General features: G+C 38.0%; 1 protein-coding gene across 4 annotated transcripts in view; it reads right to left on the bottom strand.

Annotated features, from left to right (window-relative positions):
* ATE1 (arginyltransferase 1) overlaps positions 1-24,548 on the bottom strand; it is a 70,552-nt gene that overhangs the window by 17,582 nt on the left and 28,422 nt on the right. For all 4 annotated transcript variants that reach the window (XM_042019501.1, XM_042019499.1, XM_042019498.1 and 1 more), the window contains exon 11: positions 1,175-1,295. In XM_042019501.1, the coding sequence (XP_041875435.1) occupies positions 1,175-1,295 (121 nt within the window). The remainder of the gene's footprint in view (positions 1-1,174; positions 1,296-24,548) is intronic.

The following is a 24,548-nucleotide window of genomic DNA, read 5'->3' on the forward strand; positions in this document are numbered from 1 at the left end:
AGTAGTAGTAGTAGTAGTGTTCCTGTTGAGCAACCAAGTAACAGCCACAAGGTGAGGAAAAGCAAGGAACTCAACAGCATTTCCAGAACTCCACAGTCCTGCTTAAGCAGTCTTTTCAAATTCCTTTAATTTACCTACATCCTGCCCTTCAAACAGTTAACTGCCTAGGGAGTCCTACTAAACTACAGTAAAAAGTAAAAGGATCAAAAAGGAAAAATAAAGCAAAAAGTAAAAAGAGTAAAAAGAAAGAAGTAGCTGCTGAAGACTACTGAGACTCAGGTAAATCTGTGCTTTGGTGTCTAGAAACAGACCACAGTGTTACATGCTCTTGAGCTGAATAATACCACACATCTCTGAATAGTATCACAGCCACACTCATTTGTTACTCACAGGAGAAAGAAAACTTCAAGAGGAGGATATTCAACAAGTCGTAATTAATAACAAAAGTTATTCCCTTTCCCCCCAAGCACAACACCAAGAATCCTCTAACACAGCTCCCAGAGAGTCAGTAACTAAAGCAAATACATGGGGGTTTTTTTTTCCATTTGATTGCCTTGTTTTACATTAGCATCACTGTATTGTGTTCTGGTCAGTAATATTTTCAACCAGTCAATCCTGGTAAATCACTAAGTACCTATTGTACACAATGTGTAAAACTATGTCAAGATGTTTAAGGTGCTTCTGCTGTTTATTGTGTTCTTCACATCCACTGACTGTTAAACTGAATGTTTAACTGATTGTTAAACTAAATCTGACACTTTGTTTCTTAACAAAAGCACCTGACGCCTTTAAGCTTCTCCAGTTCTTCCACTTTCCTGTATTGATTCCAACTTAATTCCTTTATGCATTCACCCAACTGAAATGTAAGTGAGGAACAATTATTTGACTGGTTTTGTTCATGCCCAGAATAGCAAATATAATTTGAAAATAATCTGAAAGGCAGCAATATGTGTTAATTTTGAACTACTTATAGTCTACAGGACAGAATGTACTTAAAACGTGCATTGCTTAAAAGATAAAATTCTCTTTTACTAGTGTTTGCTGCAGGAGTTGTGGATTGTACCCTTTTCATCCTTTACAGGCAAGATTTCCATACTGCTTCAGCAGCAGATATAAAAGCAGCAGTTATAAAAAGACAGACAAATTACAGACACATCGTTCCTTGTAACCTTACCTGCTTTTCCATCCTGGTTGAAGCGGGAGTATTTGGAGTGCTCGAGCAAGGGCAGGCATTGCTCAATGGGTGTCCACACGTAGGTCTCTGGACACAGCAGGTCAGAGGGCCTGTACTGACCCTGGGACGGGGAAAAGATGGAAAAAAAACCCAAAAAGAGAGCAGTCATATCAGTTGCACAAGAACACTCTGGCTACAATTTGATTTTCCAAAGAGCAAGGAATAGTTTTTAATCTAATCTACACCAAATGAGTGTTCAGTGAAATCACAGGCTTTAGTCATTTCAGCACCATCTCAGGAGCACAAACTCAACCTTGGCACGTGATGAAAATGTAAAATTAACATAGCACACTTCCACGATATCCAAGATGAACTAGGAAAGTTTTGGCTTTGCTCACTGGAACTCTGTATTTAAGTTATCCTCTGGAGTTCTGCTGGGTTGGGGCCAACACTAAAAAACTCAGCACCTCCAAAAGCAGCTCATCTCAAGTGTTGGTAATTCCAGCAAATAAAGGAGACCAAAAAAAAAAAAAAAATCTAATAAAAACCCCACTGAACAGTAAGCAGGAGGCTATTTTTATTACATTAGTGATGGAGCATTTCGTTCATTGCTGCTTAAATAGTAACACTTTAATTCATGGAGCTTTTCCTGGATTAGCTTACAGGTAATGATTGGTAAAATTCTACCAATTTTTTTTGCTGATTTATTAAGAAGATATTCTTTGCAGACATTCCCAGAAACTAAACAGCCTTAATTATTTTCCCTCCAGCTACACAGAAAGTCACCACCTCAGCAATAATAACCTCCCCTAATCAGATGCTCATTTGATTTAAAATAAGATTATTCAGCGGCCTATAACTTAAGTCAAAATTTTATCTTTGAGCCATTACTCATGCAACCCATACACTCTCAATGTTCAGAGCCATATGGTGGCAACAGCAAATTAATTTTTAACTTGCAAATTCATTACACATCTCAGCTTGAAAAACAGCCATACAGTAAAGAGAATGAAAAAATTTCAGGATACAAATTAAAAATTAAAAGACTGGGCATTATCAGAAGTCACACTGCAGTTGGTGCCATTAAGAGTCCTTCACATCAATTACATTAAATGGATAATTAAGATTATCATCTTGAGATGAAGCTGATTTACTGCCCAGTATCTGCTCTGATAAAAGGCAAAGAAGCCTAACATGAGGCTGAGCAACTGTTTGGGAAGGGACAATACAAAATTCCTGTGACTGCAGCCTAGAGATGAAGACATTCCTTTAGGGACACCCTTATGCAGTAACACCCAGTTTTGGAGAATCAGAACCACCAGGAATTCCCAATTCTTTTTATACTCTTACTGTTTAACTCTTCATATTTATGGAAAAATTAACTTTTTAAAATATATTTCCCAGCAACAGTAAATTGTTGAGAAGGAAATACAAGAATTATCTCTGATAAAAAGTCATCACTGTCCATGTAAAAGAGATAAAAATAACCAAGTTTCATGTTGAACCTTGTCAAATACCTGAGGTACTTTTCTGAAAAGGTCTGTATGATTTATTTTCTCATTTGAAAAACAATTGGGATTGACTTGGAACTACCACTTTTGGTTTTGTTGGCTTTTTTTTTTAATTAAAGGCAAATTTTTGTATTAAATTAAAACAATATTCCTCCAATTCCATTTAGAAACTTAAACCTCAAGACCCCAGAAAACCCTCTAAAGCCAGAGGATGGAAGTGACATTTTTAAATAAACCACTTTGAAATGTTATGCTCGCTAAACAGAAATAGTTGAAAGCTGTGTGAAGGTAGTGTTTAGAGAACACTTTTAATCATCATTACTCAGATGAAACAGTTTAAGGACTTGGGGAAAAAATATGCCTTTTCAGTCATATTTTAAAAAAATTAGAACATAATTACTTGTTGATTTAAAGACATTTTCTCAACTGGCCAAGAAGGCAGAAATAGCCAAGGAACTGTCTTTCAGAGCTGTTGCTTAAGCACAGAAAATACAAGTGGCAAATTAATCTTTCCTAGTAGCATGAACTTAACTCATGGTTGTAAGAAAAGACAGCCCTGACACTCAGTTTCCCTAGAAGACCCTGCTCCCACATCTTGAAATTTATCACATTTGTGAATCCCACACATGAAAATCACTATGCAGCCCTATTCCTACATTTCCCACTTACTTCTGTAACATTACAGTCTGTCATAAAATGGGATGTATAAAATTAACTGCATTGCAGCATTACTGGTTTGGTTATAATTAGAAGAACCCTTCTTTAGCACTGAGCAGCACAGCAAAGGGAAAAATTGATTATCCAACCCATCACTGTAGATTCAATATTTATTTTGGGCATCGAAATATCATAATTTGGAGAGGAAAGGGAAAAAATAGTTCTGACTTCCTTTAGATGTTTTCTTACCCCCCAATTTAGGAACTTGTTCATAAACTTCCCTGAAGGCACAGGAAGCTGTGGGGATGACACATCACTGACCCAGGACACTCAGTGGAATTAGAGGCAAAAACGAAAGAAGCCCTTGATTCTCTTTGATATCCTCCCTTCCCAGAAGTGTTTCCAAACACCCCAGAAGTAAGATAGTTCTCCTGTAAAGGTGTTTTATTTACACTGCTGGTCAAACCCACATCCCATGACTCACTCCACAGAGGAAGGGGGAACACAGGACGTACCCAGGTGAGCTTCCCAATGAACAGCATTTGCACTATGTCTATATTGACAGAATTAAAAAGGGAACCCACAGGACTTTATTAAATCAAATTAAATGATTTCTAAGGGCTTTTGCCTCCCCCCACCCTTTCCATAAGCACACACTCTCAATTTACTTACTTTCTTCAGAATATTTAAAACCTCAATATGAAAATAAACCACTATGAATCCACTTCCTACCTTTTTCCACTCTCCCTTTATTCCTGGACTGCAAAAACATCTAAACCTGAGAACCCACACAGACTATGCCTCATGTACACGAGCATCTGTACTTCAAGAAAAATGTCCAAATTTCATTACTCATTCTGAAATGATTACATCATCTAAATAAATTGCCTCTGAGCATACTATTTATATTCCTCCTTATTCTTAATACTGATTTACAGTATACACCCAACATAAATCCAAAATAGAAAGGGGATCTCCTAAAGGGAAGTGCTGCAGAGGGATTTATAACAGTAGAACTTAATCAGATTTGCAAAACTGATTTTGAAAATCATTTCTCTTTGGCTTCCGATTAAATCAGTATTCATTTCAGAAGTGATTCTGTCTACGGTAAGAGTTCACAACTGAAAATATTTTGCTTTCTCTTATCTCATTATACACAAGCTCTTGCACAGTAGAACTGTTTAAGTTGTCCAGACCATCTTGGGAATATTCAACTACAAGATTTTCAACAAAAAGTATCATCTTACAGACCATCCCTAAGCACTGTCTCAGGTTTCAGCTTCTCAAACCCAATACCACCTGCTGATGAAATGAATTCTGTCAATATCAAACAACTGCACATATTTCTCTCTCTGCATCTACATTTTGCCAAGAAATATCTGAGACATAAAATGTGGGGTTTTGGAAATGTTTTTGGGAATTAGGAAAAAAATGGTCTAGTGGAAGGTGTCCTTGCCCATGGCAGGGGGTGGGACTGGGTGATCTCTAAGGTCCTCTCCAGCCCAAACCATTCTGTGATTCCTCCATCAGACTGAAGGGAATTAAATTTTTTACAGCACCATGAGGTAAGGTATTCCATACCTTTAACCACCCCAGTCAATCCATCCTTTTTCCAATTTTGCTATTTCTTCTTTGAAAGAGGGGAAAGAGCCACGGCAGGGAAACCATTTAAATTGCATGGAGCAAGGAGTGTAACAGCCCAATGCATAATAAAGGTACAAATTAGATTAAAGATACAAATTAGATTAAAGATACAAAAAGATTAGATAAACATACAAAAAAGATAAATATCTGACTAATCTATCAAATGGCTTGACTAAAAAACAATACGGAAAATTAGTACGGCTAAGAAATTCCTGAGCACATGGTTCTTTCTACCAAGTCAACTCATTGCAACATAAATGTGACTGTTTTTTAATAAAAAATGATGTTTTTACTGCAAGATGTTTTATTGTCACTAATGGTTGGGCCATTTTTCCTCCTATATCATATAAAAGAGAGAGCCTTCAAGGTGCTTTCCCTTATACAATTAGACATGCTGTATTTTAATTGGAAGCTTCTGGAAATAAATTTTACAGAGAGACTGCCGAGCCTAAATTAATACTTCACACCATGATGGTTTTTGTTTTACAGTTTTCGAATTACAATCAGCCAGAACTTCTCTGAACTTTTGTTCCACAGGAAGGGCACAGGTTTTAATGAGACTTTAGTCTGGAGATTACTTTTTAAATATTTTGCAAAATCTGAGGGATTTGGTAAGCACTTGAGATGAAAAACACCAGCAGAGTTTGTTTTTGTAGTCTAAGTAAATCTTAAAATGTAAAACTACCAGGAAAAACAATAGTCTCAAAAATGAAGGTCAAGCACCAGTAGCACTGAAAAAACAAAATAGGAAGGTTAAACTCACATTTAATTCTTTTATCAGGTACAGTTTACATCTGTATTCTATTTTTTCAAAATAAAACCATTGATCTTTTATTAAAAGTGAATTAAGACTGCCTTCATCTCCATTTCCAGCCAGCTGCTTAAAAAGAAGTGCTCTGGCTACACAAACAAAGCCACCCCAAATTGCCAACAGGGACCCATTAGAGCTGGGCAGCGCTGCCCGTGCAGCCAACCTCGGCTTTATTGAATTCAGCCTTTCCCCTGAAAGACAACCCCCTGGAATCCTCTCAGCAGAGTGCTGCAGCAGACCCCTGCTCCCTGATTTCATTACATAAACAGAAATAGAGTTTATGGATCCCCAGGAGAGCCCTTGGCCAGTAACTCGACCTGCCATGTTTTCCCAGGATGGCCATGCCAGCCCGGACAAAGAACTGCACATCCTAACCCTTCTGTTCTTCCAGACTCTCACATGGCCTCCAGCTGTGCAAGGCCAAAAAGACTTCAGAAAAACAACAAAAAACCCCCCTGCCCCAAAACTACCTGCACAAATTCACTCCCACCTCGCAGTCACTGTTTTAAGCATCTTCTTAAACAAACAAAACCCCATGAGCAATAGGCAGAGAATGAAGCAAGCAGCTCTGTTTACCCAGGAGGGATGGCTGGAGACTTCACCTTTACCACCAAAAACTACTGAGCTTACAGCAAAGTATACACCAAAGAGGAGTTACATCACTGGGTCACTCAATTAACAACTTGGATTTCACCCGGCTGCCTGAAACTCCAGTGCCAGGATCAAACAAGCTGCTCTTGTCCAAGCTGCAAACTTTGAAATAATTATGGACTCCCTACTTTTAGGATCCCAGAGTTGCATTCTTGAGAGCTCAGCCACCTTTCTGTTTCATTAAAGAATAATGTGTTGTAATCCTTAAATGATGTTATGAATAATAACCAAAATCTATTTGGTAACTCACAGAACTCAAGTACATGGAGTGCCAGCCCTTGCTCTTCAGAAAGATGTGTTTATTCTCATTTAATTACATCAGCACAGGCACAAAATCTGTGTTAAGGGAATTTTACAGGCAGCCAGGGAGCTGTAAGGTGCTTCCCAAGACACATCAAACATGGAAACTCAGAGCAAACACCCACCCTTCTCTCATATTCTTTGGTTTCCTGTAAGTGAAATGTAAATATAATTTGATGTTCTATTTCCAACAGAAATATGGACTCAGAGAATGGTTTGGGCTGGAAAGGACCTTTAAGGTCATCTAGTTCCAACCCTTATCTAGATCAGTTAATAATGTCATTACTTCTTTTGTCTTTCTAAATATTCCTCAATGATGTTTAAACTGACTGTCCAAAGAAAATCTGTATATAATTTACCAACTTGCATCTCTATTTTGTTTATTTCCCAAGTCCGTGTAATGTATTAAGAGAAATAACTAATGATAAACCCAAAGCAAAAATACTTCTGACACTTGTTTCTACATGTCAAACAAAATAATTTCCTACAAATACTGACTATATGTTCATACTTGGATGTACTTCACTAAATATAAAAAAAAAAAAAGCATTTCAGGAGGTTTTTATAGTGTCCCTCAGGTAAATAAAGTATTTCAGGTAAGCGTAAAACAGATTAAGACAATGAGTACAAGTCAAAAAGGAAAGCAGCCAAGTTTCACATTCAATATCCTACAATTATCATGTAATTATTTGGCCATTAACTGCCTACATGCTCTTAACCCACTACAAAAGTGGAATTAAATTAAGTTTATCTTAAATTTCACTGAGATTTAAGGTAAATCTCAGTCCTTTATTTGCCTAGGGTGCTCTGCAAAGAAGTACTTTTAAAGAAATACTCCCCCTTCCCCTCAAAATACCTTCAGAAACTTTTACTGTTTCTCTGTTTTCCCAACACATGCTATTCCTAGCAATCCCCTGAATTTTTAGGATTCTGCTATCTTTGTAGCTTAGTGCACACTCCAAATAGCTGCTTTCCCCTTGTCCTCTTTCATAGAAATTATCTGAAATATTCAACACTTTCTAGCTTGTTTTTGATACTGGGAAACAGCCAACAGGTGTCTGAAAAGGCTCATGGGCTGCGAGAGAAAAAATTGCTTTCCTCTGAGGTGGAAAGGGAACATTTGGGACACATTTTGATTTTTTTTTTCTTTTCTCCTTTAGTCTTCAAGTCTATGCAGCTCCTCTTCCTCCTTTTTTATGCCAATGTTATCTTTCCCTCCCCTGACTGAATAGAACATGCCAAGGGAGGCTCTGGGTGTTTATGTTGAGCTTCAAGCTATGACCTGCTGCACATTAATATCTAAACACGCCATCCATAGGATCCAAGAAGCCAACAAAGCACTGCTTGAGATAAAGCACATCCATGACCACACTCTGACGGTTCTCCTCTCCAACACCACCGTATGAATCAATGAGATAATTCTGGTTTCAAGTTTTAAAGTCAGCACTAATTAGTACGGTTGAGAGCCTCAGAGAGGGCTGCTGCATCATCGCTGCCTTATCAGCTTGGGATGCAATTGTCCAGAGCTAAAGATAAGACACAGCCCTGGTCATCCTCTCACAGCCACTTTCAAGCACTGCTCTCTCCTCCAAGACTTCTTGCTAAGGGATTGTCCTTTCTCATTTATAAAGAGCAGTAAATGAGAGTTTTCCTTTTGATCTAATCAACTAAAGCCATTCTCTTTAGATAAAGTCACCATATTGAAGCCACTGTGTCTGCAATAAAGCCATGATCAGGATTGCACAAAAGAGGAAAAAAAAAAAAAGTGTATGTTCAGGAATTACATCATAAAAATTTGATGACTAGATAGACACACGCATATTTACATGAATACTTAGGAAAATTTAATTTAAAGATTTGCAGGGGGGCAGTTGTCAATCCTTTATATTCCTATTCTTTGCACTTAAGAGATTTACTCAAGCCAGTGGGTGTCCAGTGTAAGGTAACATCTCCAAACTCAGACACAGGACATGAAATATCTGTGCCTATTCCCACTCCATACCTCCTACTCTCAGCAAGAAAGATGGACAGATATATACATACAAATTCTACATTTGTGATTCTTAAGATTTCAGTAGCATTCACTGTTTAGATTAAACCTACCAGGCTGAATTTGCCCTGGAGATGGTGTTTCACACTGCAGAGCCAACAGTACCAACATTACAACAAGGTCCCTTCAAGATCAATAAAGTGCATTATTTACCCTGAAATTGCTATGGTACCCTGGTTCCAGACCTTTGATGACAGCAACAGCAAATTTATGGATTCTGGACTGCCCCAGGGTGACTGTTTATCCAAAGCTGAAATAATAATATCCAAATGACAGACAAGTTTGAAGACAACTCTTGAAAATGAGAAACAAAGAGAAATACTACAGGTATGGAGCTTACATAAAATTAGGACCACTTTTCAAGCGTATTTTCTAAGTAATTTTACACCACCAAACTATGATGTGTCTATTTTGCCTTCTTTACATTTCTCAAGGTTCCTTTCTCTTTTTTTCTTGTTTATATCTCCTAATCTGTGCATTTTATTAAAACAGACTACTGAAACCAAGATTGGCTTTCAGTGCTGTTACATAAACTTTGTGTTTGATGTACACAAAAAAAAGGAGATGCTGATATGAGATGGTACTTACAGGAAAACTCTACTGGATGGAATTCCAGAGACTGCCACCAGAATATTAAGAACATTAGAATATTAAGAACATTATTAAGAATACAAAAACTTTCCATAGCTTCAAATATTGCCATTTTATCTCTCTCACATGCTAATATTTAGTATCAGTGACACTAAACTGGCAACAGCGACATCCACACGAGACTGAAATTCCAAGGAATGTTTCTAATTCAAAGTGTACTGGTGCACATTGAGAGACTGAGATCCCCTATGAACTCAAAGGGTTGTGTGTTCAAAACATTTTACAGCAAAAATGATTCTGTGATTGTAAATAAAATATATAAAATCAGCTAACATTTACTGGAAATTGCCATTTAAAATTCAGTTGGGAACAAGCTAATTAAAGATGGAACCACACAGTTGTTCTGGAGCTGGAAGCCAATGTCTGTCTTGTCCATATAGAGGCTACTCAAGAATGCTAAAAAAACCAGCACAATTTGAGAAACTTAAGTGGAAAACAATAATAAAGAAGAGTTAAGCTTGTACATTTGAAGGCTATTAACTTACTTGAATTTTAGCCAATTTTTTCAACAACTTCATATTTTTAATTATATTACAGAAAAAAATATAATATGAATTTCCTTTTTACTGCAAAAAAATCAAAGAGTTTGGGGGAATAAAAATCATATGATTACTGAAATTGACCTTGTTTACTTTGAATCTGCAGCAGAAATTCTTAAGGAGACCCTAGCATTAAACTTGGAAAGGGAGATTAAAAAGAACTATGACAAAAAGATAAAACCCAAGTGGGGGCCTCGAGAGGAATTCTTCATTAGAGACACACCAACTCTGTTGACTTAGGTCTAGCTCAAAAGGAGTTTATTTTGGCAGCTGGGAGAAGCAAAAGGAGAGAAACAAAAAAAAAAAAAAAAAAAACCCAAGAAAAAGAAGTGAGTGTTTCAATCATGTGGATCCCATATCTTTCTCTTGAAGGGTTGCCATAAACTGACAGTATTTTTTGAGTTCATTAAATTAAATGTATGAAATTAAAAGTTAAAGTTTGTTTTCTTATATTTTATGTAAGGTGAAATAATCACAGGAAAAATATGCACAGCCTAATAGATCATAGCCACGCTTTATCCTTCCAGACACAAAATTGTCACACTGATATCAAATAGCTTGAAACATTCATTAATACCTCACTAGCTGGAGTCACATCTAAAAGAACAGCTTTCATCTGTAGCTTATGGACATATGCCACACGAAAACTAAATTAATTCCCTGTCAAAGAGGCTTCTGCTATGTAGCTATCAAAGTAAAAACACCACACACCGTGTTTACTTAATAGAAAAAATAGATAAACAAAATTAAATTGAGAGAATTTAAATGAAAGTGAGCACGCTTTAATTTTTTTTTTCTGTACAACTGCACAGTGAGAAGCAGAAAATTAAAATTCAACAGAATTAAAGCACCAGCATGATAGAAATGGGTGTCAGGGCAGAGTACACAATCTTTTATTTTCATTTTATAAAAGCATTGGCTGTGGTTATGATGTGCCAAACAGTGAACCAATGTAAATTAGTTTCTTCATCTTTTGCAATAACGACAAGAAATTATTTTGTGACATAAGACTCACTTCAAACTGGTTTTTCTCACCTTCTAAAGCAACAATCCTAAAGGACAACAAGAAGAAAGCAGGTATATTCTATATATCTTCTTTTCAGGTACCTATGAAGTCTCCATTTACTCATTTTATCCATGCACAACACACACATTGCTCTTGCAACTTAATACAACTGCACATCCCCAGCTCCTGGACAAAGCTGCTCAGACCTGTGCACCAACAGGCACATGGAAACCTGCTTTTCTTCCTGCCCAGTTTCTCTGGATTTCTGACATTTTTGACTCTTCTTTGCCTGCATGTCTACCTTCAGAGCTATTGTGTTCTGTGGTTACTTTCAAGCCCTTTTTCCCAGTGTCTATCAGTGTCCAAGCTTTCCCAGTGTCTCTGATTCTCTTCAGAGTGTTTTCCCCAGAGCCCCAAACCTTCCCTTCTCCCAGTTTCTCTAAAACTCAACCCTTCACCCCACTCAGAGCCCCTTTTCCAGCTCAGCTCTCCCTGTGTGACTGCCCAGACCATCACACACCACTGGGAACTCCTGTCCTGGACTTCCCCAATGTCCTGCTCCAGCCTCCAACAGGGTTCCAAAAAACCCAGCCAAAACCACACAGAACTTGCCAAAAATCCATCCAGACTCTGAGGGCAAGAAAATAAGACCTTCCCAAGGAAGTCTGGGCGAGGGTAGCCTTATACTGAATAAATAATTTCATGCTTCTCATGCCCAGCTACCGACTCAGCCTGTGGAATATTTCAAGACATAATAAATAACAGACTAATTGACAGCTTTGCCAGTTGTGAAACACTGATACTCACAAGCTGAAATACACCCCTAATTAAGAATTCAGATGCATGATGTTGGCTTTAGATTAAGATATGCTATGTGGGGTTTTCAAACTTTATGCAATTAGATCATGTTGAAAAACAAGGTCACTAAAATTTGTCAGTCTAGCTCTTTTCATTTCTAGTTGCTTTCATACATCTAAGAACAAGAAATAATATTCTGAAATCAGTAATTCAGAACAGTACAAGGTTTTTAACTTCAAGGCTTTCTACCAATACATGGTACACTAGACAAGTTTTTTTAAGACCAGCAATAAAAAATTTAGTAAAAGCCAAGTAATTTATCTTTAGTCATTTAACACTGAAATGGACACAGCCCAGTACTGAAGAAACAACCTCAAAACCAGCGGCACGTAAATGCAAATAGATGTTAACAGTAATTTTAGGATAGAAGAAAAAGAGTAAAGTTGTAGGACAAAGGTAGACAACAGCACAGTCAAGTTCGTAAGTACAAACTTCATTTTTGCAGGATCTTAAATTAGTAATATTGTGAAATTCGTGGTAATGTATCCTTAATGCACACACAAAGATGTTATTCAGACTAAAAATCTGAAGGAGGAAAAAAGGCAGTGATAAATCTCAGTCTTTCAGTGTCTACAATTTGTATTACAAGGGTAGAGTAATGCACCTCTGCCAAAAAATCTAAACCCACTTGTCTCCCTTACATCTGCAGATTAAAAACTGAATAAATAAATAAAAAGGCTCACTTTACCAGTGTTCCAAGCATATGTTAGACCTTAAACCTTAACAGCAACCAAAGCAACAGCTATCTGCACAAAGGATCAACAAGTATCTGTACGAAAATTCTGGACCATCAAAACACGTGCGCTTTAGGAGAAGTTTCTTCTATTGTCCCTAAAAATGTTCATTTTCATAGTGAGTTTTCATTCATGAAACAAGCATTCTAATTTTAGGCCGGTTTTGTTTGTCGAGTGTTTGTTAAACAAGCCTGCTTTGTTTGCTGGGAGAGGGGAATTTGTAAACAAAGCCTCTGTGTTCTCCCAGGAGTCCCCTCTCAGCAGGAGAGCATCCGACCACCCTGGGACCATCCTGGCACGTGGAGCTCAAGCCACAGGCCTGAACTGCAGCCATCCCTGCAGCAGGCTCAGAACAGACAAAGCCTGTGGTGCAACAGCATCACCGTTTTGCCACCCCTGAAGAGATGGCTCGTGGTGTCCCAGGCTGGAAAACTGGGAAGTGAAGTGGGACCACATCCACCTCCAGCCCAAACATCTGTGAGAGGCAAGAGCCCCAATGCTGCAAGAAGCAGAATGTGAACTGCCACCACAGCCCCCACCAGCTTCCCATCATCTTGCAATCACAGGGCTATGGAACGGTTTGGGTTGGAAGTGACCTCAAAGCTCAGCTCATTCCACCCCCTGCCATGGGCAGGGACACCTTCCCCAGTCTCAGGTTGCTCCAAGCCCCGTCCAGCCTGGCCTTGGGCACTGCCAGGGATCCAGGGGCAGCCCCAGCTGCTCTGGGCAATCTGACAGCACCCTCACGGTAAAGAATTTCTTCCAATATCTCAAGTAACCCCACCCTCTGGCAGTGGGAAGCCATTCCCTGTGTCCAGTCCCTCCATCCCTTGTCCCAAGTCCCTCTCCAGTTCTCTTGGAGCCCTTTAGGCACTGGAAGGGCCTCTAAGGCCTCCCTAGAGCCCAGGACATGTTTGGTTTTCTTCTCTTCTCTTCTCTGCCTTAACACTCCAAACTGAAAACCAGGCTGCAGCTACATTAGCTGTCAGAAAAAACACTGAACTGAGAGAGCCCCAGGGCTTCAATGCACTCCCTCTGAGACCATGCTAAATAAAAGAAATTGATGAAAGAATACAAGAATAGGGACACTAAACAAATGTAGGAATAAGACACTGAAAACATGGCTAGACAGAGATGTACTGAATTTTTGTTAAGCTGTTTTGCAGGAAACAATAACTGCCTGAGGACACAATACAGTAAAAATAATTGTATCCTTTCAACGCGTTCTTTTTGACATTGACTTGTTTTCAAACTCCTCCTTACGTTATTAAACTCTGTCTCCTTAATTATAAACAAATATGAAACTTCTAATCCTGGAATTCTTGTCAAATAAGTTCATTTTTATCACACAAAGCTGAAAAAAATGAAATTATAGTGGGAGATTTTGTAGCAGTCATTCCTCATGCAGCTTTGCAGCCATTAAGCTCATGGCTCTGTAAAACTGCCCAACACTATTCTTTTAGTTGGGCAGAACACGTTCACCATTATGCTTCCATCTGAATTACTGCCATTTAAGGTACACAAATGTCTACTTGCATGTTTAGGAAAACAGACTGTTTAACATTATGTATCCCCAAAGTCTTTGAGCTGAAACATCAACACTTCAGTTTTCTCTTAATGCCAGATGTTTGGAAACTTTGCTTTATAAACACCTTCACATTAAAAAACAAGTTTGGCAGCAAATGGGCTGGAATTAGTAACTATACTATAGGCTGTATAAGTCCTGATCATTCCAAAACCTGGTAATTCAAGGGTGTATTAAACATCCACCCGAATATGGGATTAGGGGAGTATTAAATTAGAACTGCACTTACAGAAGTCTAGCACTTTGTTGCCATTCTAACAGTTTATAATCCCCGCTTTTCAGAATTAAAAATAATTAAAAATTGCCCAGGCAATCACCCTGCTTTATTTTAAAATCAATAAAGCTCCACCCAGTACTTATGTGCATGCATATCTTGAAACAAGAAGGCAGCTTCACACACTTCCCTGTACTTTTAACACACTTCTAAAATAGACAGCAAAGTGTTATAAACAGTTGTGTGCTTAGCATATATTATGTCAATATTTATTGCCATAATATAAGTTTAAATGACTAAAACTTTAATCAGTTTGAGTCAAACAAGTTTAGTTCAGATCTGCACATCTAAGGAACAGCAGCCAAAAATGTTTCTAAACATTTCTGTCTCTAAAAATATACTGTAACATCTCTACACCTTCCTCTTTTGCCCTGAATGGAAGGTAGTTAAAAGCAATTAACAACAAGCCACACAATGCCAACTGGTGAAGGCTAAAATGGAAAGAACATAAGAAAAAAAAAATCATTAAATAAATCATGGATATGTTGCCCGCTCAGCAGCCCTTGAGAGCACTAGCCCTAATAGCTGAAATAAATAAAAAAAAGAAATCAATAGATCAGTGGAACAAAAAGCTCATCTTGTCTTCTGTCCATTCATAGAACAACAGTGCATTTGTGTTGGGACAAAGACAGATTTTGGGTCCTATGTACTTTTGCTCCACAGACCCATTCTTCTTCCATTAATTGACAATGGAGTCATTTTCATACCCTTTTTTTGTCACCCCATCTCAGTGTAATTTGTGAAAACGTTTTTATTCCAAACAAGAAAAGGGGAGGAAGAAAACAGTATCCCATGCTATTAAAAATGACGATCTACTCCCTTGACACCTTTCTAGTAAGAATCCCCAAATTATCCAACATGCCTAACACTGCAAGTAACTACTCTGAACAGTTTCAGTCCTTCCTTTTAGAACAACTGAACAAAGTTTTTGGCAGTGGTTAATTCTCACAGGACAAGCAGAAACCTCGGGGCAGTGTCTGAAAACACCAAGGGGGGCTTTGGGTTGTTGATTTTTAGGTTTTTTTTAAATTTGTACTCAAAAAGACAACAACTCATCAAGCTCCCAGGTCTCCGCAGTAAGGCAACCTTTGAAAGCCTTTGGGAACTGATTTTATTACATTAAGAAAAAACTTTAAAGAAGCTGTAACAAAAATGTTTCACTTCTCCACTGACCCTCCTGCTTGGGGCCCTGCCCTGTGCAGCCTCTCAGAGCCCTCATGGATCTTTGGGAAAACTCAGCAGCACCCAAGCACCTGCCAAGCTCCACAAACTTCAACGACTGTCTCTAACACCAATTAAAGAGAGCACAGACTTGTTTTCAAATTACTTGCATCTAAATAATGGTGGTGGCTACCACAGGATAACATAAATTAATCTGCTCCCCTGCCAGGGACGTGTTGCTGGTGTGAAAATACAATTAATTACCATCATCTGAAACCCAGTACTATCATAGCCTTGCTCTAGGTTTTTATTCCTCATTTGTTACTTTGAGCTGTCACTTCAGGTATTTACCATAATACTATAAATAATAATTTACTACAATAAAGTAGTAAACTCATCCAGGAGATCTCCATAAGCACTGGAAGGGAAAACCATAAAACCCTCTCTGCCCTGTCAACTCACTTAATGCAATAGTCTTTGCTGAAAGAAAGAAAAATGCAAGTTTTAAAACAGATTTACCTAAAGCAGAATGGAGCACAGAGAAATTCAACAGCACACACACATTTGCTTTCACAGCCACATAGTCACAAACCCTGACACTAAAAATAACTCAGCCAACATCCCAATGCAGCCCATTCTGAAAACTTTGTAGTTGCACAATTCCCTTTTCCTCTCCTCCTTTCCACCCTTTCTCCTTGTCTCCAGAGGTTACTATCTTCTTTAGTACAATGAGGGCAGCAACTCATGTTATATAAACAAATGTTACAAGCTGACCTCAGCATCTGAGGGCCTAATTTTAGCCACCATTCTCTAGGACAAAAATACATTGGTTGACGAAAATCTTCTAGGATGGATAAAAAAAAATTACAAAAAAAGCTTAAATAATGAGACTTGGACAGAAGAAGGAATTGAGGGGTATTTTTGGTGGATGGTTGATGGGGGTTTTTAGAGAAGCCCATGAAGAGAAATGTTGGTAGCCATCAGGTTTAAAAAGAAGGGTGTTGCAAAAAATCCTACAAAACCAAACACAACAACAAAAAGAAATAATACTTCTATTCTTTAGGAAGAAAAGCTTAGGTGAGACATGAAGAAAAAGAATTTCAGTGAGATGACCACTAAAGAACAAGAATATATAAGAATATATATTCTCATATACTCTCACCAAGGCAGAGAGATGTGCATGAGTCTATCAAGGGAGGCCCTTGGCACACATGTCCTACAGGTCTTAAAAGTTAACACAAATATAACTGAAGCTGTGTTGCAGTAAAGGGATGGACTATACCATCCATGATTCCACTTTTCCCTCCTGAAAATCCAAATCACTCACCTCTATAGGATTTTGGGACTCTCATTCCCATCCAAGTATTGATGTTGAACTTTTTGCAAACTAGACTGTTTAACATCAGGGTTGAGGATAAATAACAGAACCTCATTAATATACTTCTGCTCATTAATTACACTTTTACTTGGAGACTTGATACAGTTGGCAGCTAAACAAACTCAGACAAAGAGAATAATCATTCATAGTAATGAATTGTCCTCTAGATCACATGTAACACTTCAGAGAAGTGTACTGTGATACCCCTGTAAAATTAATGAGGTCTTAGTTAAACCAGGCTTCATTAAAGTATCTCCCATTAAACCTTTCCTGGAAAATTGAAGAGAAAACATCTCTTGTGTTGATTAACTGGCTTGTCAGCCAGCTCCTACTGTAAAGGCCACAAGTGAAATATGGCAGAGCCAGGAAAAGCAGGAGTTGCAGGCTTTCAGACCAAATAAATTCCACTTGACAATATTGCCTAATTAAAGCTAATATAATCAGCAAAACAGCAAAAATAAGAGCAGCTGGATTTGGAGTTAAATGAGAGAGGCAATACTCCAAGTGTTGCCAGCTTCAATCAAAGTAGTGCACAGATAAAATTAACCAGTTTCAGTGACTCACACTTTGGTGACAGATTTGACTTTTCTGTAGGACACAAGAACTTTAATATTTTGCTCAACATCTGAAATCTGGCCTGGTTATGAACAGCTTCACACAGGGACTGTGTCAGGAAAAGTGAAGAGCATTATCTCAATACTTATGTTTTAACCTTTTCCACCACAGCACTGCACAATGTCCATCTCTGAATAGTCAAACCCAGTCACTTTTGGGAATTCCCACAAAGAGACATTTACAGAGACAAAATTCAGAAGGAAAGGGTGTTAAGTAGTGTTTGAGGACCGTCCAAAATGATTAAATCAACAAAAAATGAAGTGAAGCTGACGAAGCAGCACTGCATCAAATTCATTTGCTCAATAGAAACCTTAAAAATACTCTTAATTCCATGCATTCTTACACTTACTAGCAAGGACTAATGGGTTTGTAGAACTACAATTGGAAAATTCTGAAATGGGAATTTTGACCTCATTCCTCAGATGAAGAAAAAAATTAAAGACACATGAATTGTGAAATATACTATTCCTCCTTAAAAAAATAATTAAAAACAAACAAAAAACCCAAAAACACAAGAAAGCCACCCAAACAAAATCCACAGCTCTTTTGTCTCTGCAGTTCACAATTTACAGTTCTCACTTTAACTGCTAGTGGTTGCTATGGAGTCCCCAAATGAGCCTTCAACTAAAATTTAGTGTAAGTCAGAAATAAGCAGGGAATTTATGCTGAGCCATGAATTAGACATGATAAATTTCTACCAGCTACCATCATGCAGAAGATGGTTTGCCTCAGGTTTATTAACATGATCCTGCAAAAATCTTTTTAGCAGGTCCTTTTGACAGAGACAGGCAAGTTACCTCTAGTAACTCTGAAAACATCCACCAGTACAGAACTGGCCAACAATTTAACAAACTGTGCCTCTTACCCTTGGGTTTTTATGAAAATAAGGTAGGATTTTCACTCACTTAAATCTTACACGAATTAGCAAAATCGTATTTATTGAAAAAAACCATTATAGTGAAGTGGTCCCAAACTAATAGAATTCCTGTAACAAGTAACAGGTGTAGAATGCATCCCTGCTGATGTGCAAATGTAGGTAGTTAATGCCACATTAATCACATTTCTATGTTTATTCTTCACAACATCTGAACTGGGAATGCTGAACATACAGAATATTTTTAGTTTTTTTAAGGACCACATGAAAATAACTTGATCCAAACCCAGTTCATTTTCTCAAGGTGCAATAATGAAGAAGAAACTTGCTGACTTCAGAGGTCAGCTGAGACCTACAGAACAAACATCTTCTGCTCTGACAAAAGCTTAGAAATAATACAATCAAACACAAATACACATATTTCCACCTCATTTCTGCTACAAACTTCAGTCATTGTAAATTCCATAAACAACTAAAAAAGTAACATGGATTTCTAACATTAGGAACATAAACATTTCTAACATTAGAAAAATAAATCCCCAGGGACATGTTCACTTCTCTCCCAAGGGAGTTCTAACTGACCAAAAAATTAAGTCCTCATTGAAAATATTTTACCAGGAAAAATAAAGTTAAGCAAAAAGACACAGCTGGGATCTGTGACTGTTTCTAGCAGAAAAATGGGATTGCAGAAAAATACTGTATGAAATTCAGCACAGCTTCAACACCTGTACTGAGGAAAAACAGCAATAACTTACCAATCACATGCAGTAAAAAACAACAGTTTAGGGGAAAAAAAAGTGAGTAATTGCATTCACTGTCTTTACCTGCAATGAAAACATGTAAATAAACATGGAAACTGATATCCTGCTGTAAACAATTATCCCCTGTCAGCATTCACTTACGGCTGTTGCTATCCAGAGCGGCACATCTCTTTATTCCTGCCTGTTGATGCTCATAATAATGTGGTTTTCACAACCTCTCTACAAGTGTCTTAAAGAAAAAAAAACCTAGCAAGTGGCCTCAAACACTTTGTAAGAAGCTGTTAAAAGTAAATAAGAAAAGCTTTTAAATATTTATCACTAGCATGACATCAAGAACTAAAGAACGAATAATTTTTCACCCATGGTGTTTTTATTCTGTCCCACATTCCCATAGTTGTTTATCCCAACACGTTAAGTTCCATTTATTTGGTGCAGGCTTTCAGATAAGGAAAGGTGAAAGGACAAAGCTTTTATGGAAGGAAGAAGCAAAAGGAAAAAAGATTTTAAAAAGGGAGCAGCAAGCTGTAAGGGATTCTGCAGTCCTAAATAGAGCACCTGCCTTCTCACAGCCAAAAACTAGACATCCCTCCTAGTCAAAACACATTTGATAAAATACATGTTGAGAGATAAGGACTTTTGCACTAGGTACACCTTGAAGGAATATTAAAGCAGCTTGATTTCCAGAAGCATTTAACACATGTACATCAAATCAATCATCCAAAATCCTTTTGGAAGTCTTGGCCATTTTAAAAACTTCTCAAAACCGCTTTGGGTTTTAATGCCCAAACTGCAATAGAATTCAGAGTTGTCTTTCTCCTCAGGCACTAACCCAAACCATCAGAAAGAACAGCTGGGGTAAGCCCAGAGCTCTGAAGAAATCAATGTTCAAATTTAGCTGCTGATGCTCATGCAGAGGAGGATCCCAGCCAGTGGGGAAGTTCAGTGAGGACATGGAAGGAAGGCAGGAGACAGATGAAAATGATGTTAATAAGACACACACAAAAGCAGGGATTACCTCCCAACTTGTGCAATTTATCATTCTCAGAGCTTTACTACTGTAAGTTTTAGTCTTTATTATTTGCTGTTTGTTTTTAACAGTCTTGCAAAAAAAACCAAAACCACTGTGTTGCCGAAACTTTTATTGCCTTCTTAGAGTAAATAATGGTTTTACAATGCAGATACTTCATTTCTTTACTATCAAATGCTGCTGCAAGCAACAACTTGGCACTCTATAACAAGCACTGACTTTTCAGGATATTTAGTTGACTATTTATGACCTGTTCACATAAAAAGTTGTTTTGTACTAATTGCAATGCAGATTTATTCCTATAATCTAACAAAATTAATCCTGGAAAAGCCACTAGTTTTTTCAGGGCATCTCCAGTCCTCTAAACTACTCCCAGCTCATCATATTTTCCCATTTTAAGGTAAATAGTAATACCAGTGAGAAAAGGAGGCTGAATAAAAAGATGACATATGGATGTATAAAAGCACTAGCTCTTTTTGTGTGGAACTGGTGACACATTTAGCAAAACTTTTTGCTGCTCAGTGGCAGAACCATAACAAGCATGTGCTTACACCCCCAAAATCACAGAGGATTACATTAAGGCACGTCACATTAAATCTCCTTCCCCCACAAATTTCACTTTACACAGCAAATCCGAGCTTACTGAAAACATTAACTAAATTCCATAGTGAGACATGGTGAAAGAGTCTGGACAGGGGAAGATGAGCCAGACTCCTGTGGATCTTGTGGACGTGGACATGCAGGCTACCACTGGATGCATTTCACTGCTGCACAAGGAGTGATGCTGAAATTCCTGAAAGCAGCCAAAGAAATTGGCTCTCAAGTGCCATAAAATTCCAGGGGCACTGCTTACAACCACAGTCAGTCTGAGGTATTTAGTTTAAGAATGATTAATCACAGTTGAATCAGCCTTTTGTTTCTTTTCTGACATTTCAGAGCCCTTTCTAGTATTCCATCTATCTGAAGTCTGGCCATGACTTGATACTGAAGGAGACTGTTTGAAATAATTCCATTTACTTTGGCCAGCATACAAGTCTGGATAAAGGTTTCAGTCAAAACACCTCTTCACATCATAGAATGGTCTTAAAATGGCACACAGAGATAACACGGCAAGAAGACATTAAATCTGCTGTGCACTCCAAAGTGCTCTGAGAGTTATTTACCAGCATCAGTGGGGTGGCCTCAGGGGAAGCACATCCTTGACCAAAACAAGTACTGATCCATGCTCCAACTGCAGCGTTTGCATGCAAACACCAACACTGAAAAAGCCTCACGAACCCCAGAACTAAGGAAACTCACGTAGAAAATGTCACCAACAAATCCCTCCCAACACGAGAACTTAGAGGAGAAAGGGATTTAAGGTCAACAGAGGCAAATGCAAGGCAGCAAATACACTTATTATTTATACCAGAAACACAACCTCAACATCTATTTAACGACCCTCACCACAAGACTCAAAATCAGTATCAAAGGACTGCAATGGAAAGACAAGAAAGGACCTCAAAGAGTTCAGAAGTAATTGGAAAGTGCTAATTTAGTAAGGTAGAGCCACAGAGTGAATTTTACTTGAAGGATGCAGGATAAAACAGACAGAATATCAACACAGGAAGAAAATCCAAGGTCCTCTCAAGCATTCCTGTGATATGGCTGTTTGCTAAAGGTGCTTCTTTTGCTTCTGTAATTCCATAAATACGCTTGTTTATTACTGCATTTAACTGAAAACATTAACAAGTACACATGAGAAGCAACCCTGAGACCAACCTCATTTTCAAGTAAAATACTTTCTTATACTTAAAACTTTATCACATGCTCCAAAATGCATTTGGAAAAAGACTTTGCATTGCATGATTGTGGAAAATTTTCCAGGAGACTGCTTTCCAATGTGAGAACTACCACATCTAACAGAGCCTGAGAAGGTTTCCCACAAGGTCGTGAATTTCTTCAGAGAATCATTTTAAGCTTGTATTACCCTAACCTACCCAGAAAAAATGGAACAAAGCCATTGCTTAAGGATTTTCACTGGATTTTTCCATATTAACATAATAGGACTACAGGACTCCTTTTGTCTCAATTTAATGTAGATTTTATTTTACCAGTTTGTAAATATTAACCCATACATGGGAACAAATCTGAGAGAGACTGGGAACTAAAAGATATCCTAATATTGCAATTGAGTCCCTTCCCCCATTTTAAAGTAATTTCACTGGGACTCCACTGCTTTTAAATCACATTGCAATCAAATGTTGGCTGCTTGGGAACAAAAGGAATGGGAACAGTGAGTCAAAAGGGAGCTTTATTTTAAAAACCTCTGTAATTATGTCTGATCCATGGGTTAGTTGATACTCTAACCATTCATCTTCCTGCCTGAGAATCCAGAATTCTCCAACTCTGTTACTGTGCCAGAGGAATCCCAACTTCAGGATCTGCTTCCAGGACTTTCAGGCCTCCAATCTTCCACTGGACTACACACTATCCATACACCAAATTGTACCATTTGTAGAACGAGAATCCTTCAGATGAAATGGCACACACTGACCCCCAATAACTGTTTCCCAAATCCTGTGCCTTCAGTGTAAATAAGTGCTTGTGTTCTCATAAAACACAGCTCATACAGAGAAGTGCTCCTGTGCTCAGCCTCCATTTCTGAACATCCCAGCACAAATAATGTGCAAAGAGAATGACAAGAAAAAGGCTAAAAACCCAGCAGAGAGCTTTCCAGCTCCTTCTCTTTCTTTCCTTCATTTAATTTCCTTACCTGACACCAGTTTAACAACAGTCACCCACAGCCTGTCACTCTTCCACAGCAATATCATTAAGGGAAGGGAGCCTCTAACATCTCTATTAAACTGCAATAAAGCAAAGTCTTCAACCTGTAATGCCTCTAAATCAACCAGGCATTACTGAAATTACTTAATCTGCAAAGTCAGGACTTCCCCACCCTACTTCACCACTCCCAATCACTTCACAAGAGCAGCAGCATTATCCAGATGCATTTCAGAGCTTAGTTTGATATTTTGGTTCCGGTGTTCTATTTCAGTGAGGGTAAAGTAGAACTACAGAGTTAATGTCAACCTGATTTTCCATTCCATTACTTTTGTCTACTTCTGAAACAAGTACACCCAGGAAAGAAATATAAAATAGAACAAAGGCCCTTGCAATTCATTTATTAGAATACTGCTGTCCCAACAGAGAGCATTGTGTGCGTGTCTGTGTGTGCTCTAATCATACATGTACAGGCTTTCTTCTTATCCTCCCCAGTCCCTGCTCCAGCTTTAATTACCTAACACATTGACTTGTGTAGACTTCTGGAAGACTAGAATGTATATTCTACCAAACCACAGTCATATCAAATAGTCATTAATTCTAAGCAAGGGAAGAAAAAGAGCTTTTGTGAGCAAAGCAAAATGTGAAATACTCCCACTACAATTTAATCAATTTCCATTATTTAAGAATGAAATCTAGGAGCATTGTGGAAGTTTTATATTCTTGATGCAATCATTTTCAAATTGCAGCACAGGCTCAACAGAACACAATAAATAATACAAAGAAATAGTGGTTCCTTTAATGCACTGCCTCATGTATAAGCTTTATTTAATCCGGGTACACAAAGTTCATGGTTTTAGTAAAACACTACAAGCAGCTGAACCAAAGTTTCTCATCCATGAAATCTTTCAGAACTGAGATGTTTTTTGCCCTTATAGCCAGATTTGTTTCTTAAGTGCCCTGGTAAACTAAATCCATTCTTTTCACAAGTCTTGAACCATGCAGGTTGTAGAAGAGACAAGGGATGTTAAGTTGCAGTGTCTCAACACAAACAAATCACCCCAAACTTTTAAATCTTCCCAAAGAGTAGAAGAACTAATCAAAACCTTTGGTTCAACCTGGGGATGGGACAGCCTTTAAGATGATTCACATGACAGAGGGCAGTTTTTTCCAACTCACCCATTTGCTTGCCTCAAACTTAATATTCTCTCTGTTTGGCCAGCAGATGGACATGATAAATTCAAATTGGCAAAAGGGACACACACACACACACACATCATCTAACAAAACAAGAGGCATTTTTTATTTTCAGAAGACTGAATCATCATGGTCACCTGTAGTGTAGGCCATAATTAAGATAAAATTCCTTCACAACCATCATTTTAATGAGCCTCACAATTTTTTGGCTATTTGAAAACCAGCTGAAAACACTGCCGATTTTTTAACATATTTTGAGGGGGGGGGGGGGGGGAGGGGGATAAAAAAACAAAAACAAATGAAACGTATATTGTTTTTTTTTAAAAG

The sequence above is a fragment of the Corvus kubaryi genome, unplaced genomic scaffold (genome assembly GCF_017639235.1).
Source record: "Corvus kubaryi isolate FWS band 111438036 unplaced genomic scaffold, C.kubaryi_AGA036_p1.0 138, whole genome shotgun sequence".
Classification (NCBI taxonomy): Eukaryota; Metazoa; Chordata; class Aves; order Passeriformes; family Corvidae; genus Corvus; species Corvus kubaryi.